Genomic DNA, 23,263 nt, shown 5'->3' on the forward strand with positions numbered 1-23,263 from the left:
GGCTATTAGGGAATCTAGCGAGAGCCGCTGCTCGGTCAGCTGGATCTCATGGGCTAACAGTGACTCGGCGCGTATAGTAAAAGCGTCCAGGGTACCCTTTACCCCTCCCTCCATCCTTGGTTGGTGGTTCTTTGACTTGACCATGGTCCAGAATTTTTTTTATTTGTTATTGTTGACGTTACCCCACCTGTTTATACTAACGCAGAAATTGGGGGTAATGTGCCTGATAAGTACAGTATCCACATCAATGCCTCTTAGTGGACACCTCAGACCCACCAATGGGGACTGTCAAAGAAATCAATCTTAACAGCACCAAATAACATACATATAACTAGGAGTAAAACGACCTGATTAACAGTGCTGGATGCAAGAGTCTCGGAGTCCAATGGATGAGGCCGGGGATACTTCCACACAGTTAGCATCCCGCGTAGGCGCAAGGAACAGGGCCAGGCCCGGCCTCCTTTGGCTCCAGACGGCCACAGACGGCCCGCCCTTTGCCCGGGCTTAGCCCGGCTGGTCCCGCGGAGGAAGTCTGCAGCTTATGAGCGCCTCCGGGCGCGAAAGCGAGATTGTTTGGGGCGGGGCCACTGCAGGGGCTTCTGGGGGCTGTGGTCTCCTGCCTCCGTCACCACGAGGACCGCAGCAGCCACCCCAGCAGAAAGCGGTTACAACACCTCGGGCGCCGTGCAGTCAAGCGTCCCCTCCAAGGTTCAGGTAAAGTTTAAATAGGCGCTGAATCCTGCAAATTGAGGCTCCCCAGTCATAATTGTGACCTAGCATGTTGTCATCCTTACATGTGTCGAGTACATGCACATGCAAGTGGCTGTGCTTTTTGTGGCTGACTTCTAGTGTGTCTCTCATCCCCAGGTACTTGCGCATGCCGTCTGCTGGTTGCATTGTTGTGGCACTGCTATTCCTCATGGACACGTCATCGTGTGCTGACTCAGCGTTACACGCACGGACAAGTTTGGAAGTCTCCTTAGGGTAAGGGATGCATCAGGGGTGTATTGGGTGTGGCAGTTGTTTACGATGTGTGCACACTGCCCCTGTCGATGTTTGGTTCCTCTGCAGACATGTCGCATCACCATGGGACACATGACATGCAGCTGGGAACACCTGAATAGATGGTCAGACTTGTTGACAGTCATCTGTGATGGGATTGTGGATTGTGATGATGGCATCAATGTGTGTTACACTGCCCTCGGACACATACGGTTTGCATTGGCTTGACATGGTGTGGGACTTCCACATCAGAGGATCAATGGTGTATGGCAGCCTCTCCGTGAGCAGCAGGGGGTGTTTAGCTGTTAGCCGACACTTGTGTGCCAGTTCCATGGCTATCACGCATTTGTGCTGCAGAAGGGGGGTTCCAGTGTTGGACCCACATGTTACTCCACATGACCTGTTCATGTGTACTCCGAGTTGCCTCTGCATTCCCGAACACATGAATAATAAAGGTGTCCCTATGCCTCCAAGGTGCCTCTTCTCAGTCAATGCTGGTGTGTTGCCACGGTGCATCCGGCATGTCTGGCATGGTTTTCCGTGATAGTGGCTATGTGTCTATGTGTAGAGTAGCAAGATGCTAGCTGTTTGTGTGGGATTAGACTGTGTATTGTGCATGATGTCCATGACTGTGTGGGTATTGTGACATGTGCCATCCCCATGCATCCAACGTTGGCCAGGCCACCATTCTCTGCATCCACCTGACTCAAGCCTGCAGGACATGGTTCTGCAACCTGTCCACACATACCTGGGTGCCCCACAGGACACTCCACATGATCCCTGACCTCTGCGCATGGCTGTCGCTGTACTCAATATGTCTGTCGGCACGGTTGTGCGGCCATCCCCTCAGCTGGTTGGGCCCATCACGGGTGTGTATGGTGCTCCATGTCTGTCTTGCCTAATACAATGTGACCCATGTGTGTCCTGTGCCAGACTCAGGCCCCAGGGTGTGGATGGTTGAAGTCAAATGAGAACTCAGGCATGGTTAGACTTTACAAGACACATGTAAGGTAATAATGCAAAATGTAGGCATCTTCTCTTTATGGTGTAACTTTTTATTTTGGTTGGGGTACGTGGGGGGGGTATGACATGAGGGGCTTTCCGGGTGTGTGGAATCCAAAGTTCACTAGGGGAGTTGGTGTCCTTGCCATTGGAAATCCTCAGAGTCCATGCCACAGTCTTTGTCAACATTGGTCAGACAGTGACCAGCAAGTCCATGTGGCAGAGAATGTCTTTTGCTGCTGTGCTGCTGTTGGTCCAGTGGGCCAGGTGTCCTGGGAGATGGTGCTGTTGCACTGACCCTCACGGTCTTTTCCGTGGACGACCCGCCCTCCTGCGGGGACCCTCAGAAGCAGGCCGTGACGATGTTTGGGATGCTCCGTCGGATGTCTCCTCCTCCTCCTCCTCATCCCTCCCTGTGGGTGGTGATGTTCTACGCCTGGTGGCACAGGGAGGGTTGCCCATGTTGTCGGCTATCCGACGGAGTGTACTGTGAATTCCCGTGAACACCGTCACGAGCTCAGCCTGTCTGTCCTCCATCCGCCCTTGGTGTCGCAGTAGACAGGCATGTTGCTCCGCATGTTGCTGGGCCTGCTGGGTCTTGATCTCCTCGAGGATGGACACAACCTGGGCCATGCCCGTGGTGTCCTGCCGGTATGTGTCCAGGATGTTTCTGACATGGGAATATACCGGTTCCGCAGCCAACCGGTCAGGCTCGCGCCTCCGCCGTCCTCCACTCCCACCACCCCTGCCCACTTGCACCTGGCCTGCCCTTGTGGGCACATCGGGTCTCCGGGACCCCTGAGGGGTGGCATTGGCGTTGTCGCCTGCCTCCTCCTGGGTGCCCGGTACACCGTGTCCCTCCTGGCCAGCCTGGCTGCATTGTGGTGGTGGGGCAGGGATCCTGGGTGTTTCCTGGGATGTGGCAGGAGTGGGGGTGGTGGTTTGCCCAGTTGTACCTGACGCAGGTGCTGCAGGTGGTTGGACACCAGAGGGGCTAGGTTGGTCGGGGTCGGGTTCGTTCACATAGTGGTGAGAGGCTATATTCCTGCTTGTAAACAATCACTGGCATTTTGCTGTTTGCACGTGCGTTGCACAACGCAGCACACATGGAAACAGCAAAAATGAGGAGAAATAAGGCATTTTTCCTCATTTCGCCTGTTTAAGACCAGATTGTTCCTGGTCTTAATTTTGGCGCTGTCTCATATTTACGCTGCTCTTCTAAATAGGGGGCAGCGTCAAAATCAATGGGTGTTGTGGTGGACCCCTCGAAAAGTACCTTTCATTTTGAAGATTGAGACCATAGTTGCATAAATGCATAAAACACAAACGTAGTTTATAATGGCTGAAAACTTGTACCCAAAGCAGTTCACATATTTCTCGATCATGCATTGATATAAATATAGATGATGACCAGCAGTTGTAGCTAGATCATTTGTCAGTGCTTTAGTTGTGAGATACACAAGTAGTATTAACATGAAGGGTTGTCTTGAGAATATGTATGGTCACTATGGGCACACATAACATTTTGTCCTCTTGTCTGGCACCTAGATATTCCTTCGTATCGGAAGTATGTAATTCTGCGCTATGTGAACCAGCATCAGCTGCGGGTGTTGGAGTGGCTGTCATCAGCAAGCTTTCATGATGGTATTCTGGTCCCTGAAAGGTAGGCGAATGGTTCTGCTGTAGCAATCTATTCTATAATCTATAAAGTGACTAAAGTTGTAGGAATTCACTGCCTAATAGGATATTGTCTCAAAGCATTTGTCACCATACCCCTTCTGTGGGAATCCATGTTTGCTTCCGTGTTACCTACCCATTACAAACAAAATACTTCTCCATGAACTATAACTTTCCAAAATGCATTCACTCTGATTCAGGTTTTCATGTTTTTGATTTTATGAGTTCCTTATTATTTCTGCTTGTTGCATGTTTCCGGTTATTTAAAGGGCAATAACAATGTCGGTCGGAAAACCTCTGACCTCTAGTCCAAAGCTTCCCAACTTTGGTCAGAGACTTTCCGGGACACTCGGTCGGTTTGTGGCCCAACGCCTGATTACGAAGTTTGTGGTCGGAATGTAAACCAGACAGTCGTTCCAACTCAGTTCTGGCCGGTGCTCAGAGGGTTCCTGTCAATTGGAACCACACCGTAACCCCCTATGGATGGCATTTGCGCCGCCGGTATTACGATGTTTCCAACATGGAAAGGCTGTCGGAAAGCGACTTTGATGGGCCCTGCCCCCATGGTCTAAGGCCGGTGGTCCAGGGGGTACCCAGGGTACCCCCCTGTGAAACCCTGCACTGTAAGGCTGGTACCATTCTGCAGGGTTTTACACATGCACCCATTTCTCTATAGGATCCTGTATTATGGTCAGTTTATGGCTGTAACACAAGCTCACATAGAGAACAGTGGGAATTCAACCAAACAGTGTTCGGAACCGCCGACCTCAGGTCGGTCGGTCCTCCTGAGTCCAAGATGGTGTCGGTTGGGTGGCAACTCCAACATCGTGATAAGCCCCTTAGTATTCAATTTGTAATGTTGAAGGTGAGCTGGTTATTGGGGCAGAAATAACAGTTTTGTACAATTGCACATTCCTCAGAACGTTAGTATGCATTGCCTATATTTTTAATGTTGGATTTGTTTTGGCCCGGTTCACTGACAAAATGTAATCCCCAAAAATATACCCATACAAAAATATTGTGACATAAATATCAATGTCAAAAATATAGTTATGCTATACTTATCATGTAAATTACAAACATTTCAAGAAAGAAAAAAATTCTCATATCATTGTATTAACTATTGTTTCTATAAAAATATATAAATGTAAATAGTAAACATTAAATATATTATTAATAACACTAATGCAATAAAAATTAAATATATGTAATGGTTTAATAAAAAGAAAACAATTTTAATTATTTCCAAAAAGTAAAACACACATATATATTAATATCTATAAATTTATTTACATAGATCTAATTAAAAAATATTATTCAACTAATAATTTTAATTTATAGTATAATGTAATCATTTTTGTAAATGTAATAATATATATATACCATAAAATATATTTAAAACATCATTTTTATTACAAATAAAACATTTAACTAATACAAAATTGCAATTTACAAAAAATGTATTAAATATTAAAAACATTATTATTATCATTTTCAAGAAACGAAAACATACTAATATACATTTAAACAATATAAACTACACTATAAAATGCATATACTATTCTCACTACAATTTAGACAAATGTAGGGAAAGTGTTGGATTGCGGAGGGGTAACATTTACAATTCCCAACCCAGTCCGTGAAACAGTAGGGAACGTGTTAGATAGTGGAGGTGTAAAAGTTACTACCCCCACTCCAGTCAGTGCATCAGTAGGGAAAGTGTGTTCTAGAAGTGGAGGGTTTAAAATTTGCTCCCTCTCCAGTCAGTGCAAGTATAGTGAAAGAGATGAATTGCGAAGGGGTAAAATGTACTGTTCCCACTCCAGTCAAAGCAACAGGAGGGAAACTATATGATTGCAGAGAAATTAAAATGTAATATTCCCACTCCGGCCAGTGCAAGATTATGAAAAGGGGTGGACTGTAAAGGGAGTAAGGAAAGTTGGAATGCCAAGGGGTAAATGTACTATTCTTACTCCAGTCAGAGGAACAGTAGGGAAAGTGTTGGATTGCGGAGGTGTAAAATGTACTATTCCCACTCCAGTCAGTGCCACAATAAGGAACATGTTGGATAGCGGAGGGGTGATATTTACCATTCCTACTCCAGTCAGTGCAATAGTAGGGAAAGTGTTGGACTTTTTTTTGAACAATTAACTATTTCCACTCCAGTCAGTGCAGCATTAGAAACAGACTAACTTGAACAGATCAATATTTATTACAACGTTTAATAAATATATTAAATAACTATAAATATTATTATAATGAATATACAAAGCCACGGGCCTGATTACGAGTTTTGCGGTGCTTCACCAGCTTTGCACCGGCACAGCACCGCCAAAGCCATGAATGGTCCGCCCACCAGAGTACGAGTTCAACTCATGTCTTGCAGGCTTTTCTTTTACTGTTCCCAAGAGGGTGCCCTGAAAACTGGCACCACAATAGGAACGCAAAAGCAGTTCCAGCACGGCTTGGACTGTGAAGTCCAATCCATGCTGGAACTTGGTGTGAATGCAAACAGGGAGGCACATCTTGTGGCCCCTTGAATGCATTACCATGCCTCCGGGGACATTGGGGCCTTGTAAGGCCCGCTTTGTTTTCCCACGCCAGTCTTTTCATGGCGGGCTCACTGCAATGAAAAGGCTGGCAGTGGGGTAATTCATAATATGTTCGGTGGGCCGTGGCAGTCCTGCCTTGCAGATTGGATATCCCTGTCCGCTGTGCCACTGCCAGGGAACGGCAGATCCCTGGCGCAGCCAGCTCAGAGGTGGCAGTCCAAATGGCCACATATGAATAGGATGGCCACAGGACTGCCACCGCGAGTCTGGTGGTCAAAGACCGCTAGACTCGTAATTTGGCGCTAAAGTCCCAAATTAATATTAACCAATAAAGACAATGTTATTTACATTTAAAAAGCACAACACAATTAGCACATACAATAATAAATAACATATTTATAGAACACATATCTAAAATAAGTACACAACACATATATAAAATAAAATCTTTAATAGGTATTATTTACTTGTTGCATAATTAAATATTTATCAAATTATTAATAATACTTAACCCTTACTAAAATAATTTTTATTTAATTAACCATGATGAATATATAAAATAAAAAAAACATAATTTTTCATAATGAATTGTCAATTAAATTATTAATATTAGTTACCTATAATACAATTATACTTAAGTAACTTCACTTCATTTAATCCTACAAATGCCACAACTTACACCAAATATATAACATAAGGAATATCTGAATTATATATTTTACATAATTATCATTTGAATAATTATCATAAATTAACATTATTACTTAATTATTATAATTTCCTGCACACTCTTTAACCATACAAAATACATACCCCAAAAAATGCTAGCGTTACCCAATTCACATAATTAATTGTCAATTAAATTAATAATATTAATTAACATGGTATTATTAATTACAATTTACTTCCACCCTATACCCCTACAAAGCACACATACACACCTGAAATATAATTAAAAAATTATTTATACAATTAACATAGTTAATTATCAATTAGATAATTAATATTAATTAAGAACTATTTAGTAATTAATTGTAATTAATTTACTTTGCACCACATACATCTACAAAACACACAACCTGCACATCAAAGTTAATTAACAAAATAAAATTAATTTTACAATTAACAAATAATTAATCATCAAATAAATAACAAATATAAATTAAAAATCAATTATTAATTAATTATAATTAATTTACTTCTCACCCTATACTCAATATAAACCCCACCACCCATTATGTTACTATATACAATTTAATTTCAAATTTATTAACAATTTCAAAACAATATTAAAATACCTTAACAACAATTAAACAAACATTTTATAAAATATTCAATTTAAATAAATATTACAATACATAAAAATATTTTAAAACTATATTCTTTAAAGCAATATTTTTATAAACTATATTAATGACTTTGATACAGCTAAAATCGATATTACTTAAAATCAAAATTGTTGACAAGGATATCCTTGCACACAATATTTCTGTGTGATGATATTACAGACTCAATATTTCTGTCTGTCGATATTTTGTCTGAACACCATTTGGCCCATTGTATGTTTGTATTTACATGTGCTTTCAGTTTGTGTTGCAGCATGATGAAAGTGCTAAACTGTTTAGTAATATATTGCTGCATTTGTTTGTTTTGTATGTTATTGTTTACTCACTGATATCTGTATTCCCTTAAAGTTTCTTTATGTACAGTATTCTTTGAGATTCTGCTGGCACAAAAGTTGCATGGCTTCATTCCTTCATCAATGTTGAAGAGATTGCAATGACAATTAATTACTGATACAGGCTTCTAAAAGCAGACTCCTCATCTTTTAAAATACTACCCAGGCTTCAGACCGGGAAAATCTTTTTTGTCAGACATGTTTTTATTGACTTTCCAATACATAACATGGCAATACATTCGAAAAAAGGATCCCTTTATGGCTTTCCCTAATCTATATCATAACACAGCATTTGTTGGACAGTCAGGGTATCCCCCCTCTCTGAGCATTAAAGACGTTGCCTGAACTAATAAAACATATTGGCCCCATAATCTCCCCAAATTATGCCCCTCATACCCCACTCCCTTTCAACTTGAACCAGAAAAGAAAGGAAATAAAAACAGAAAAATGCAGGAATTTTCAACCTAAAATTAAGGAAGAAAAGAAGGCCTAGCAGTACGTTCGGGTGACATGGGATTAAGCATGTACCTTACAGTTAGTACGCTAGTGGTGGGGGTCTCACTGTTTAGAAATGGAAGAGATGAATCGCTTTCACCTGCAAAGGGCAGCCTACTAGTGGGAGACCTTCGGAGAGGTAGCTGACCAAGGGGCCCCAGGTGAATTCAAAGTTTTTGAAGTTGTCTCTAAAGATATCACTAATGCTTTCCATTGTAACTGCTTGCTAGAGTCATGCATGCCATTGTGTTAGGGCTGGTGCTTCCCTCTTTTTCCAGGCTGTGGCAATTGCCATTTTCACTGCCCCCAGGCAGATCCACATTATAGCCTGGTCTGATTTTGTTTGATTTTTATGGAGATAAATTGTAGGCCCAGAAGTGCGAAATCCGGGGTGTCTGAGACGGAGTCTCCTAGCATATCTTTGTGTTGGGCTCAGATTTCAGTTCAAAAGGGCTGGACCATCAGGCAGTCCCACCATAAATGTCAAAAATCAGCTAGTAAACTACAGTGGTTTCAGTTTCCAGAGGACATCCCAAATTACTCTTCTCCACTATTGCCCTGTCCATGTGGAGCCAGTTTTTGTCCGACTCTCGCTGGGACCGCTCAGTAATGACTCAAAGTTAAGTCGCTTTATAACACAAAGCTAAGTCAGGGAGTGCTAGGCTTCCTTTGTCTTCCGGTTTCTGGAGGAGGCTAAAGGGTAGGCATGCTCTTTTATTTTGCCAGATACATTTTGTGAAAAGGGTGTGAAAGCAAGGTAGATAATTGCGTTCTAATTCCACATGTAAGCTCTGGAAGAGATGAAGACATTTTGGTAGGACCACCATTTTAATGGCATGTATTCTCCCCAGCCAAGACATGTATATGGGAGCCCACCTCTTAATATCGATCTTAAATTGGCGAAGAAGTGGCGGGTAGTTAGCTATAAATTACCCTGAGATCTTAGGAGCTATCTTCATATCAAGGTATGTGAGCTCATTCTTTGCCCATTGGAAGGGGGTTACAGCTACCAATGCTCTCATCTCCTTGTCAGACAGAGTCAAGTTAAGAAGGAAGGATTTGGGTAGGTTATCTGGGGATACTCTGATCTTCAGGCCCTCCAAGTTGTCGAAACCATGTTCTTACAATTCATTTTGGCAGTCCCGGGTAGTACCTCCTCATACGTCTGTCACTCTGAATTGGGCATTCCATCTGTCACAGATATTATAAAAGTGGAACCAATCATGTTACGGCACAGAATATGGACATCTGTAGAAACCAACCGCAACAAGGATATTTTAAATTATATTTTTAAACTCGATGGTGTTTAAAGAATTGCGTGGCCAAAGTATGTGCCGGATTTTATGCATGATCTAGGCCACCCAGAGTTCTATACTAAGCCGAGCACAATGGACACTTTGACAAGAAAAGTGTTAAAAATGAAAGGTTTAACCCTACTCTAATCCCTCAGACTAACAGTAGAAATATCAAAGCCTACAGTATTGCATAACCTGATGATCTTAACTACGCATAGCATTCAACCATATCTCACATTAGTCTGCGGCACGTATGACAGACTCCTTTGTACAAGATTTAGACTAGGGATACTGCATAGACTAATGAGTTTCCCGAAGATGAATGATTGGTCGAGAGTTATGCAACTGTGCACTTGTGATGATCGCTCACAGCAAACAGTTCAGCGAAATATAGGAAATTGATTTTAATGCGACTGTCTGATTTTCCAAAATCTAATTATGTAAAGAGGATCCAAATATTTGACCTTTAAACGTCTGAGCACTACATGATTCAATGTACGGTGTCTAATTATTTCCATGTGTTTTGCTGTGCTATCTTGTGTAATACTTATATGATTTTATGTGCTTTTATGATTCTCTTAACAAAAATTGAATAAAGCTACGTTTGATTTGATTTGGGTAGGTTTATGTGTGAACTCGCTAACTCTTCACATCACCTCAAAACCTCCTGCAGCATTGCTAGGGATTGTTGTTGGTCTGTAAGTGTTAGTAAGATGTCATCAGCAAACAGGGAAATCTTATGGTCCTCGGATCCAAAACCGATACCGCATATTTTCGGGGTCTCTCTTATGTTTGCTGCCGGGGGCTCAATACTAAGTGCGAAGACTAGAGGGGAGAGTGGGCACCTCTGTTTTGTCCCCCTGCCAAATAGAAATGGATCCAAACTCACCCCATTAATCCATATCCTGGCACATGGGGCAGAAATGTTTGCCTGTACCATTGATATAAAGGATCAGTGTTGTGAGTCCTTACCCTGTTTGGGAGTAACCGTGATAAGGGCCTCGCTCACTGTAGGGGTCACACTTATGGTGCCAGCTATGTAATTAAAAAGACTGGTCAGGTGGAGTATTTGTTCAGTGCTGAAGGTTTTGTAGTATTGTGCCGTTAGGAGATTTGTGTAGTTTCCGGGTCACTATTGCTAGTCGTACCTCTTCTTTACTTATAAGTTCTCCCAATTGTTCATTCTGGGCTACTGTAACCTGTGGAAGTGTTGCTGAGCTTAGATAGTCCAGTTGTGGGTGTTGTTGTATTTGAGCAGCTGTGTATAGCAAGCTATAGAACTAGTCTCTCTTCTAATTCTTAGTTGTCACCCGGAGGCGGAGTAATGTTAATTATGCTCTATTAGCATAAATTGCATTTCGTTTTCTCGTCATGGCTGTGACTTTTTGTTGTAGGGTTAATGTGGAAGTATTTTTATGGCCCTATTAGAGGGTGCTCAATTCTCCTTCCAATGCCAGGCATTCTTTGGTTGTCTCTTTATCAAGGGCCAACATCAATGCCAGGCTTTGTCCTCTCACTATAATCTTGAATGAATCCCAGTTATTGGCGGGTGTGGCATCTCAGGGTTTATTCAGTTGGAAAAATTCCCTAATCGATTTCCAGAGATCATCTCGGAGAGTTCTGTCCCAGACCAACACGCCAGGGAATAACCAACGGCTATATTTAGGCATGGGACTGTGCCACTCCAGAGAGACGAGCACTGGAGCATGACCAGAGATAAGAATGAAGTTTATTGTCGCTTCTCTAACTTCCCTGATAATGCCTTGACTAAGGAACACGTAGTCGAGCCTGGATTAGGTACGATGAATGTGGGAGAAAAAGGTATAATCTGTATCCTCTGGGCGACTCCCTCTTCAGGTATCAGTAAATTCCATTTCTCGTATCGCCTGTTTCAGGCTCTTCGGAAAGCTACCCGTGGGTGATCTGTGGGGGTATGTAATGTCAGTTCCAAAGTGCCATGTGAGATTGAAGTCCCCCATCAAAATTATGTCTACCTCTGCAAATCCTCCCAAAAGTGCCTACATGGTCGTTATGAACGCTGCCTGGCTAGTTATGGGTGCGTAGGTTACAGCAACTGTACATAGTTTCCCCCTGATTTGGCCCTTCACCAGCACAATCCTACCCTCCCTGTCTGTTTTATAGCCTTTTGGTTGGAATTTTGAGGGGGAATGAAAGAGGAGGGCTACTCCATTATGTTTTGTAGAGGAAGAGGACTTGTATATCAGAGGAGGTGACTTGTGTTTCAGTCTATGATCTTCTGATCGCTTAAGATAGGTCTCCTGTAGTGCTACAATATCATAGTGCTGATTTAGCAGATATTTCCAAATCTTATGGAGCTTTGTTGTGGCATTACGGCCCCGAACATTCCATGTGTGAGTGTTAATCACCATGATACCGGTAATGTTTCTCTATCTTGCCTATTAATACTCTTCTCACATAGGCTTTCTTTCGCCAAAGTGTACATTGTTAGTTCTGAGCGATCTATGTTGTTCCCCCACATATCTCTTTATCACCAAGGTTCCTGCAAAAGAAAGAAACCTAAACTTTAAGCAAATAAAGTTGGGACAATGGGTCTCCTGTAAAGGTTAGTAGTGTGGTTTGCGTAGAACATTGGAGGTGATTTTGACCTCTGTTGCTACCATGGCTCTGATGCAGCAACTGTTCGTAAGGTATGTTTTCAATGCTGGTCTCATATGTTACAGCATTTATCTTCAGCCTGGGGCCTCCGGAACGGGTACATAGGCAAAGCCCGAGTGACAACCAGGGAGTCCTGTGGTTCATATTATAGTCTAACTGGGCTTTGCCATCAGGCTGACAACGTTATCGTTCTTCGGTTTGTAGTGCTCTGATCTATGGGCGTTCCTGCTTTGTGGGTAGTAACTAATAGGCTGCATGTGATGGCCATATTTCGCTGGGTCAGCATTTTCTCTGTGGTTTGGGAGGACATCTGGTCTGCCACGGGCCTCCTCCCCCGGTTCCAGCTGTGGCTATTCCTTGGCAATCAGTCTCATCAGGGCAGTCGTCCTTTTCCGGTGTCAGAAATCTGAACAGTGTGAGGGCCTCTTTTACATCTGTAATGTGATATGCCTTATTCCATAATTCAAAACCTAGGCCAAATGGGTATGTCCAGTAAAACATTATGTTCTCCTGGTGCAGTTTATCTGTGACTGGCCTTAACTGTTGTAGGCGCCCCAGGGTCGCTGGTGCTATGTCCTGGTATAGCTCACATGTAAATTCCTGAAACTGTACCACATCTAGCTTACTTGCAGCTTGTCAGATCATCTCTTTAGTCTTAAAGTAATGTAGTTTGGCCAGGATATTTCTTGTGCGCAGCTTGTCTTTTTTTATGGGTTTCTCAACCCTATGTACTTTTTCTATTTTGAGTTCATGTTCGTTGTGCCAAAGGTTTCAGAAAAAAGGCTTACCACGAAGGCCTCCAGGTCGGGCCCTTCGCCCCTTCCTCTAATGTTGTATCGCCTGGACCTGTTCTCTAGATCTTTCTTTTTCATGAGAACTGCATGCAATTGACTTTGGAGATCTTGTGCAGTTGCTGCCATCTGGTCTGTACATTGTTCAAGCTCCGATGTCTTGGCCTCTATGTCCACCACCCAGGCCCCCACCGAGTCCACATCTTGTTGTAATGAGATCAGTCTGCCACTGAGGTCGGCCTTCAATGTCTCGACGGAGTTAGACAAGTTGGCCCTGAATTCCTCTCTTAATTATTGCTTGAATTCGCGAAGTGAGGTGAGGAGATCTTCCTGGGTAAGCGCCATCCTGTACTCCTCCCCTGTAGCCGTTTGGTTTCTTTTGGCTGGTGTGGGGGTGAAATAGCTGGAGACTCTATTATTCTGTTGTTTTTTGGGCTGCATAAAGATACACCCTGAATGCACCCAGGTGTGCAGAGATGGTGCTCAAGAATTAGCTTCCAGATTAGATCTCCGTGTGCCAGTTCCGTTCAGGTATAGGGCGCAAGTCTCCGGTCGCATCACCCCCGTGTCGGTACTGACTTCTGTGTCCTCCCTGATACCACTGTGGGCTCTGTTCATGGTAGCTGCTCCCCCAGGACCAGGAGCCTTGCATTCTACTTCCCGGGTCGCTCTGCTGGAGGGTCAGCAGCATGTCGGTGTGGCCCGTGCCACTCACTTCCCATTCACTGTCCTGATTCTGGCATTCAGAATTGGCTCAGGTGTCTTCGATAAGTGGGGAAATGAGCATATGTTTGCTACACCCCGGGGTACTCCATGTCTTCCCCGTCTCGTGTCTCAGGGCAAGACTGTAGCTCCAAACCTCAGGCCCGCGCTTCACTACTCCTCTCGCCATCCTTCCTCATCTGGTCATATCCTCACTGGCAAATCTGTAAATTGACACCGCCAAGTGCCCCCGGGTGAGTGTTTCAATTTTGGGACAGTGGAGTCACGATGGACGTTTGATTTCTTTCCGTTATCACTCGGTGGTAGCAGAGCCATCGTGGATCATGTCCACATGGCCATCTTGGCTGGCCACGCCTCCCAGATCCGGAAAATCTTAAGCAGTACTTCTGCACACCGACAGTTAGTGCCACGTGGCTCTACACCAGCATCTGTCCATCCCGGATGTGATGTTTGGGCCCTATATAGACACTACCCAGTTACTTTTGTTCTGTGCCAACAGATGGGGATTCAGAGCTACCCCTCGCCTCACTTGAAACTGAATTTTTTATTAAAATGCTACAGTGTGCAAGGGAAAATGTCACCTCCTAAATCTACAGGGTTCCATCCATGCGGGAAATGTAGCAAACTGAAGTCTGTGACTCACCCACTCGTGGGTTGCCTGCTGTACATGGGGTCAGACCACGACTCTTTAAGGCCTGCATTTACTGTGCTTTAAAGCACCCCAAGGCCATCCAGCACTAGGAAGTAAAGCTCTTTGTGGCTATACACCGCAATGCTCCATGTCCTGACCAGTCAATGACCTAAGGCAGGTCTCAGTCACACCTTTGAGGCTGTTCCCACAACGGATTATCCTTACGGTCGAAATCCTCAGGTAAGATTCTGTCTGTAGACAATCCTCTTGCATTACATCTCAACGCTTTCTGTCCCAGTACTGAAATAACGTTTTTTTTTTCTTTCCTCTTAAGACTTTCCATGCTCACTTGCTACAGGCAGAAATCCACTCTTTAAAGCAAGTTCAGTATGTAATTTAGTTAGACCGTCAGTGATTGAAAATGCAACAGTTTGTACATAATCACTGAACTAAACTACATATGATTAAAAAAACAAAAAGCATCATGGGAGCTCGCTTCAAATCACAGCACTTTAGCTCTTTGTAGTTTCTCTCCTGGAAGGTTGCCTTTCTGGTAGCCATAACATCCTTAGATATATTAGTGAGCTACAGGCCCTCACAATACAGAAACCTTTCTTCCTGGTCCATATTCTAGGCTAGTTCTTAGGACCAACCCCAAGTTCCTTCCTATGGTGGTCTCCCCATTCCTCCTTAACCAAACAATTGTGCTCCTGGTCTTCTTCCACGTCCTGACTAGGAGCCCAGAAAGCACTTCACACTCCTGACTTAAAACATGTTCTCATGTATTAATAGACAGAACCAAACCTTTCCGTAAAACACAACAGTTTTTTATTTCCTTTGCACTGCCTCATGAAGTTCACCTGGCAGTATTGCCGGGTGGATCATTAAATGGTTCCAGCACTGTTACCTTAAAGCCAAAAGGGCTCTACCTACCACCCCATGGAGCTCTACATCCGCAAGATGGGTGATACGATGACCTTTCTTGGGAACATGCCCATAGCTGACATCTGTAAAGCTGCTGCATGGTCCATTCCAAACACCTTGATAAAGGATTGTCTGGATATTCTTGCAAGGCAGCAAGATAGAGTTCTTCAAATTCAAAGGAGCGATATAGATGGTCCTAAAAGCCCAAAGAAATCAGGGATTTTATTTGATATTATTTCTGATAAGGAATAAAACAGACCAATGGAAACCTATTATGGATCTCAGGGTGCTGGATATTTATCAAGTGTCTAGCACCAGTGGCTGCTTATCTCAGGGGTCAGGGTCCCCCGATATGCCTGTTCTTGTCTTATCCAGGCTCCAATAAAGGGAAGAGGCAAAGGTGCCAATTCCGATCCGGTAAAAAAATTCCCCGTCCGACTCGTATCCGGATTTTTTTCCGTCCGAATCGTCAAAGTAGCGTACAAACTGCCAAGTACGATTCGAACGGAAAAAAGTCCATACGAATCGCATTGGGAAGATTTCCCCACACGTCCTCGGGTCGGGAAAAGTCACCGACACGTCCCCGGGCGAGAAACCCACCGTGCGGAAAAATAAAGTCCGACTGCGCAAGTACGATCCCTCCCGTCCTCCCCATTTCACAACCGTACGCAAAAAACACCGTCCGAACCGAACTCCCATAGCAACCATGGAGACATGTGCCCGCATACGCGCCGAACACCCCACCACCCCCCGCCCGCGTATGTACGCCCCGAACCCCCACCCGTGTATGTACGCACCAAACACCCACCCGTGTATGTACGCCCCCGAACCCCCCCCAGCCGTGTATGTACGCACCGAACCACCAGCCGTGTATGTACGCCCCCGAACCCCCCCCAGCCGTGTATGTACGCACCGAACCACCAGCCGTGTATGTACGCACCAAACCCCCCCCCAGCCCTGTATGTACGCACCGAACCACCAGCCGTGTATGTACGCCCCCGAACCCCCCCCAGCCGTGTATGTACGGACCGAACCACCAGCCGTGTATGTACGCACCAAACACCCACCCGTGTATGTACGCCCCCGAACCCCCCCCAGCCGTGTATGTACGCACCGAACCACCAGCCGTGTATGTACGCACCAAACACCCACCCGTGTATGTACGCCCCCGAACCCCCCCCCAGCCGTGTATGTACGCACCGAACCACCAGCCGTGTATGTACGCCCCCGAACCCCCCCCCAGCCGTGTATGTACGCACCGAACCACCAGCCGTGTATGTACGCACCAAACCCCCACCCCAGCCGTGTATGTACGCACCGAACCACCAGCCGTGTATGTACGCACCAAACACCCACCCGTGTATGTACGCCCCCGAATCCCCCCCCCAGCCGTGTATGTACGCACCGAACCACCAGCCGTGTATGTACGCACCAAACACCCACCCGTGTATGTACGCCCCCGAACCCCCCCCAGCCGTGTATGTACGCACCGAACCACCAGCCGTGTATGTACGCCCCCGAACCCCCCCCAGCCGTGTATGTACGCACCGAACCACCAGCCGTGTATGTACGCACCAAACCCCCACCCCAGCCGTGTATGTACGCACCGAACCACCAGCCGTGTATGTACGCACCAAACACCCACCCATGTATGTACGCCCCCGAACCCCCCCCCAGCCGTGTATGTACGCACCGAACCACCAGCCGTGTATGTACGCCCCCGAACCCCCCCCCAGCCGTGTATGTACGCACCGAACCACCAGCCGTGTATGTACGCACCAAACACCCACCCGTGTATGTACGCCCCCGAACCCCCCCCCAGCCGTGTATGTACGCACCGAACCACCAGCCGTGTATGTACGCCCCCGAACCCCCCCCAGCCGTGTATGTACGCACCGAACCACCAGCCGTGTATGTACGCACCAAACCCCCACCCCAGCCGTGTATGTACGCACCGAACCACCACCCGTGTATGTACGCACCGAACCACCAGCCGTGTATGTACGCACCACACACCCACCCGTGTATGTACGCCCCCGAACCCCCCCCCAGCCGTGTATGTACGCACCGAACCACCAGCCGTGTATGTACGCCCCCGAACCCCCCCCAGCCGTGTATGTACGCACCGAACCACCAGCCGTGTATGTACGCACCAAACCCCCACCCCAGCCGTGTATGTACGCACCTAACCACCACCCCACCAGGGAATGTACGGACCGCACCCCCACCAGTGCATGTACGGACCGTACTGACGCCAAAAAAACACGTACTGAACCCGGACAAACCATATTTACACAAGGAGAGTCAAGTAGAGTTTCCCCACACCACCAAACAGGCCCAACAACCCCACAAACATCACATACACTCACCTGCAACTGCCAAACTGCCAAACAGAGGCCCAAAACTCAATCACTCCTCATAACACACCCACACAAATTTCAAACACAGCCACACCCACAAATGGACCAATAAAAATGGACCACACACACAAACCATGAGCCTTTGCAACAGACCCACTGCTGCCAGAGCCCACAGACGACCCACACCACCATACTTGAACCTCACACTTGCATACCTTCACACAACCACCTACACAAACACCCCCTCATCACATTCACACACACACCTCCACTACCACACCCACACACCCACAGCCATCCACACCCACACCCCCACAACCACACCCCACGCCATGTCCACCACCAAGAATCCAAAGTTCACAAAGGAGGAGCTGGAGATCCTTGTCGACGAAATCCTCAGAGTCGAGCCACAGCTCTTTGGGACATTGGTCAGACAGACCAGCATATCCGAAAAAACCGCCATGTGGCAGAGGATCGTCGATTCTGTGAATGCTGTTGGGACAACCAGAAGGACCAGGCACGAGTGCCAATCCAGGTGGTACGATCTGCGGAGGACGGTCAAGAGGAAGATGACTGACAATCACAACCAGGGGAACATCACTGGAGGAGGGCCGCCCCCCAGACCGGTACAATACCATCCCTGGGAGGAGAAGGTGATGTCCACGCTGGCGGTGGAGGGACTACACGGACTGCCAGGACTCCCAGACCCTGGTGAGTACACAAACAACTCACCTCACATGGGGGGGATGCCATACACAATCAATCATGCATGCCACCCCCCCCAAGCCACCACCGGACACAACAACACTCCACAAACACACACATGCCACTGGCACCTCCATGCCCCATGCATCAATCAGGGCCATGCCAAGTCACAGGCCACACAAAACACCAACACAACACAGGATGTGGTCGATGCTGGGAGTGGGGGCAGCAAAACTAACATTGAGCAACTCACAAGCACACAACAATGCCCTCAGCCCATATGGCCCAGGGCACAGCCATACAAACTGTGTGTACCCACACAGTACTGTCTTGCCTGCAAATGATGGCTGCCATGCAGGATGCCATGGGTCTGAAGGCACAATTTGCACATAACAGCAGACAATGAAGATGCATCGCTCTGATAGAGTCTCAGCACACACCGCCACAGCAGCAGCCTACACTCAGACACACTGCCCAATGGGTGCCCGGAGAACAGGGACTAACTCACATGAACAAGCCAATGGCCATTCAAAGACCGGCTAACTGTGTGTGCCCAGGAAGCTGGCCTGAGGTGACAGAGAGTGACAAAGAGAGGGAGGGAGAGGGGGAATGAGAGGGAAGGAGACAGAGGGGGGACACAGGGAGACAGACAGAGGGAGGGAGTAGGGTGACAGAGGGAGACCGACAGAGGGAGGGAGGAGGGTGACAGAGGGAGGGAGGAAGGGAGACACAGGGAGACTAAATCACCCTTGGGTGGTGTGGCCATGTCCACTCGTCAGCCGGTGGACTGTGTGCATGCAGACCAGGTCTGGCAGTGCCTCAACCCCCCCTTCCGTAGATGAAGACCGGTCCATGTGTCAATCTGTGCACGAGTCCATCCGTGCTGCAGGCACAGACCTAACCACACACCCAGTATACCCACCCACCGTGTCGGTAAGAACCCTGTCACAAATGCTTCAGTCCCCTACCTGCAACATCAAATTGCCTTGCCAAAACACCATTTGGCCACGTACAGTGCAACACGTAAGGCGCCTCTGCATGGCTCGCTACGCCCGCACACCACACTGCTGACTGTGTACCCAAATAGATGCATCAACTAAGATTGTGTCTCACACATGCGTAAAGCCCTGACAGCTGTGGCCAAGGGACATAGCCATGCACAAGTGCACTGTGAGAGGAATGCAGGACAGATCCAACTACCCAGAGGAAGAGTGCCAAATCAGAAATGCATGCAACATGGATGCCACATGTGACACTGTTAACATTGTCTCTCTCACACACAGGTCAACGTCGACGAACACCCCCCAACACTGGGGGGGAAGTCACACAGGACCAGGCTCCGCGGGATGATGACCCCACCGCCAGCGATGACTCTCACCACTCCGTGGATGACCCAGACCAACCTGGCCCCTCTGGTGTCCAACCACCTGCAGCACCTGCGTCAGGTACAACTGTGCCAACCACCACCCCCATTCCTGCCACATCCCAGGAGACGTCCAGGAGCCCTGCCCGCACACGACCACCCAGCCAGTCTGCCCAGGAGGGACACGGTCCTCCGGGCACCCAGGAGGAGGCAGGCGGCAACGCAGATGCCATCCCTCAGGGGTCCCGGAGACCCGATGCACCCACAACGGCAGGCCAGGTGCACGTGGGCAGGGGTGGCGGGAGTGGAGGACGGCGGAGGCGCGAACCTGACCAGGCAGCTCAGGACCCGGTAGTGTCCCAGGTCAGCAACATCCTGGATACATACCGGCGTGACACCAGGGGCATGGACCAGATTGCGTCCACCCTCAATGACATCAAGGGGACCCTCCAGGAGATGAAGACCCTGCAGTCCCAGCAACATGCCTGTCAACTGCAACACCAAGGAAGGATGGAGGATAGACAGGCTGAGCTCGTGGCGGTGCAAACCCAAATGACCGGTGTACTCCGTCGGATTGCCGACAACATGGGCAACCCTCCCTGTGGCACCAGGCGAAGGCCATTACCAGACACAGGGAGGGATCAGGAGGAGGAGGATTCATCCGACGGAGCGTCACAGACATCGTCACGGACTGCTTCCGAGGGTCCCCGCAGGAAGGTGGGTCGTCCACGAAAAAGACTGTGAGAGTCAGCAGAACATCACCATCTCCCAGGTCACCTGGCCTGGCACCTGGCCCTCTGGCCCAATAGCAGCACATGACATTCTCTGCCACATGGACTTGCTGGTCACTGTCTGACCTATGTTGACGAAGACTGTGGCATGGACTCTGACATTTTGCTACGACAAGGATACCAACTCCCCCAGTGAACTTTGGATTCTACACTCCCGCTGTGCACCTCTTGTCATCCCCACAAACCCGTACCCCACCACAAATAAATTAATCACACTTACAAGATGATGCCGTGATTCTACATTATTACAATACATGTGTGTGTCGTACAGTCAAAGCATGCCTGATCTCAGAATTAACTCCAACCATCCAAACCGTGGGGTCGCAGTCTTGCCCAGGACACACATGGGTCCCAATGTCTCATCTGATACAGACATGGAGTACCAAACTCACCTGTGCTGGGCCCAACCAGCTGAGTGGTTCCCGCACAACTGTGGCTACAGACACATTCAGGGGAGCAACAGTCATGCGCAGAGGTCAGGGATCATGTGGAGTGACCTGGCTTGCCGCTCCCAGGTATGTCTAGACATGTGTCCCTACAATGTGCAGCATGCTTGCGTCAGGCGGATGTTGAGAATGGTGGCTAGGCCAAGGTTGGATGCATGGAGATGCCAGAATGCAGTTTAGGATCACTGTGCCACATGGTTGTGTTGGGGTTGTGGGCTGCATCATGAGTGTGGGCGTGGATCTAGAAGGTCATCCTGCAGCTGGCTGTGAAACATTCCCCCCATCCCGTTAGGACGTTGATGTGGCCTGGTTGCCCGACGCAGTAGCAGAGCTGTGCAGATGCACTCCGGATATGGACAAGTACCATGGGAGTCGTGAGGCACATGTCCGTAGACTGCAGGGTAGGATTCTACACAGATGTTGTAGTTTCCCTGGGGGATGGTCTCTCTTGCCTTGAGGTGGATGGAACTGTGCATCTTGTGCATAATACAGTTCCCACTCCCTGACAAACCCCTAGCATCTTGTCACTCTACACATAGACACATATGCACCACCTATGAAAACTATGCCAGACCTGCGGCACGCACAGTGGCAACAGGGCACCATTGACAGGGAAGAGGCACCTTGGAGACAGAGGGACAAATTTATTAGTCATGTGTGTTGGAATGACAATGATACTCTGTCAACACATACACAGGTCATGTGGATGTACATGTGGGAGCAACACTGGCACCCCCCATTGCAACACAGATGCTGGCATCCCATTGACCTGGCACACAAGTGACGGATAACAGCTAAACACCCCCTGCTGCCACGGAGAGGCCGCTATACACCATTGAGGCCCTGATGGGGCAATCACACACCATGTCAACCCGGTGCAACCTGTATGTTTCCGAGGCCAGTGTTACACACAATGATGGCCTCATCACAATCCCCAATCCCCTGCCACATGACAGTCACCAAGTCTGAGCATGGCTCCAGGTGAAGCCTGCCCCATGTCATGTTCCCCATGTAGGATCACCATGTATGCAAATGGAACACACATGAACCGGAGAAGTGCACACAGACTACAAACAATTCACACACCCAAAACGACGTGAGGCATCCCTTACCCTGAGGAGATTTCAACACTTGCCCGTGCATGTGACGCTGAATCAGCACATGTCGCTGTGTTCATGAGGAGTAGCAGGAGCACAACAATGCCACCAGCAGACAGCATGCACATGGACCTGTGGAAGAGAGACACACAAGGATTCAGCACAAAGGAGCACATCCGCAAGCATGTACTTAACACGTATCATGTTGTTAACATGACAGGTGACAATGATGACCCTCAGACAACATCCTTCCATTGCGCCATCACTTGAGTGACACTTCAATACACACCACTGACTCACTTGGCAGACATGCAGATGGACACACACATTGCAACACATGCCACACACGGCCCAATGCGTGCACACTCAGACACTGGAACTCACCACTAAGCAAAGAAGTTGCGTATGAGCCGACTCCGCATGTCCTCCACAGCCTCCTCCTCCTCCACATCACTTGCCCCGTCACCAAGCCCTTCATCCTCCACGGGTGGATGGTCCTGGTCATCTTGATCCAGTATGAGTGGAACAGCTTCCTCCACTGCCATGTTGTGCAGCATGCAGCAGACGATGATGATCTTGCACACCTTCACCGGGGCATATGGGAGTGCTCCGCCGGTCTTGTGGAGGCACCGGAATCGGCTCTTCAGAAGTCCAAACGTCCTCTCAATGACTCTCCTGGTCCGCCCATGTGCGTTGTTGTAGAGGTGCTCGGCAGCCGTGCTGGGGTTGCGGACAGGCGTCATCAGCCATGGCATGTTGGGATAGCCAGCGTCCCCTACAAGGAAACATCATGGACAGAAGTGTGTCAGCACAGGCAGTGAGATTGGAAGATGACGCCAAACACTGAACTGCCAGAGTCTACCCACCAACAATACATGCTCGCTCGTTCCGCAGCTGCAGCATCATTTCTGGCACCCTGCTACGCCTCATGATGAAGGCATCGTGTGCTGATCCTGGAAAGCGAACACAGACATGTGAAATCACCATGTTGGACAGACACACCACAAGGGCATTAATGGAGTGATAATGTTTGCGATTCCTATACACCACCTCCTGTGCCTGTGGTGGTACCAACGCAACATGTGTCCCATCTA

General features: G+C 47.6%; 1 protein-coding gene across 1 annotated transcript in view; it reads left to right on the forward strand.

Moving 5' to 3' along the window:
* The first annotated feature begins 217 nt into the window (after positions 1 to 217).
* Positions 218 to 23,263, forward strand: part of LOC146771104 (uncharacterized) — a 129,877-nt gene continuing 106,831 nt past the window's right edge. Inside the window, exons 1-2 of the mRNA XM_085640352.1 lie at positions 218 to 230; positions 3,553 to 3,667. Coding sequence (XP_085496478.1) covers positions 218 to 230; positions 3,553 to 3,667 — 128 coding nt within the window. The remainder of the gene's footprint in view (positions 231 to 3,552; positions 3,668 to 23,263) is intronic.

Source organism: Triturus cristatus, unplaced genomic scaffold, assembly GCF_964204655.1.
Source record: "Triturus cristatus unplaced genomic scaffold, aTriCri1.1 SCAFFOLD_424, whole genome shotgun sequence".
NCBI classification, from domain to species: Eukaryota; Metazoa; Chordata; class Amphibia; order Caudata; family Salamandridae; genus Triturus; species Triturus cristatus.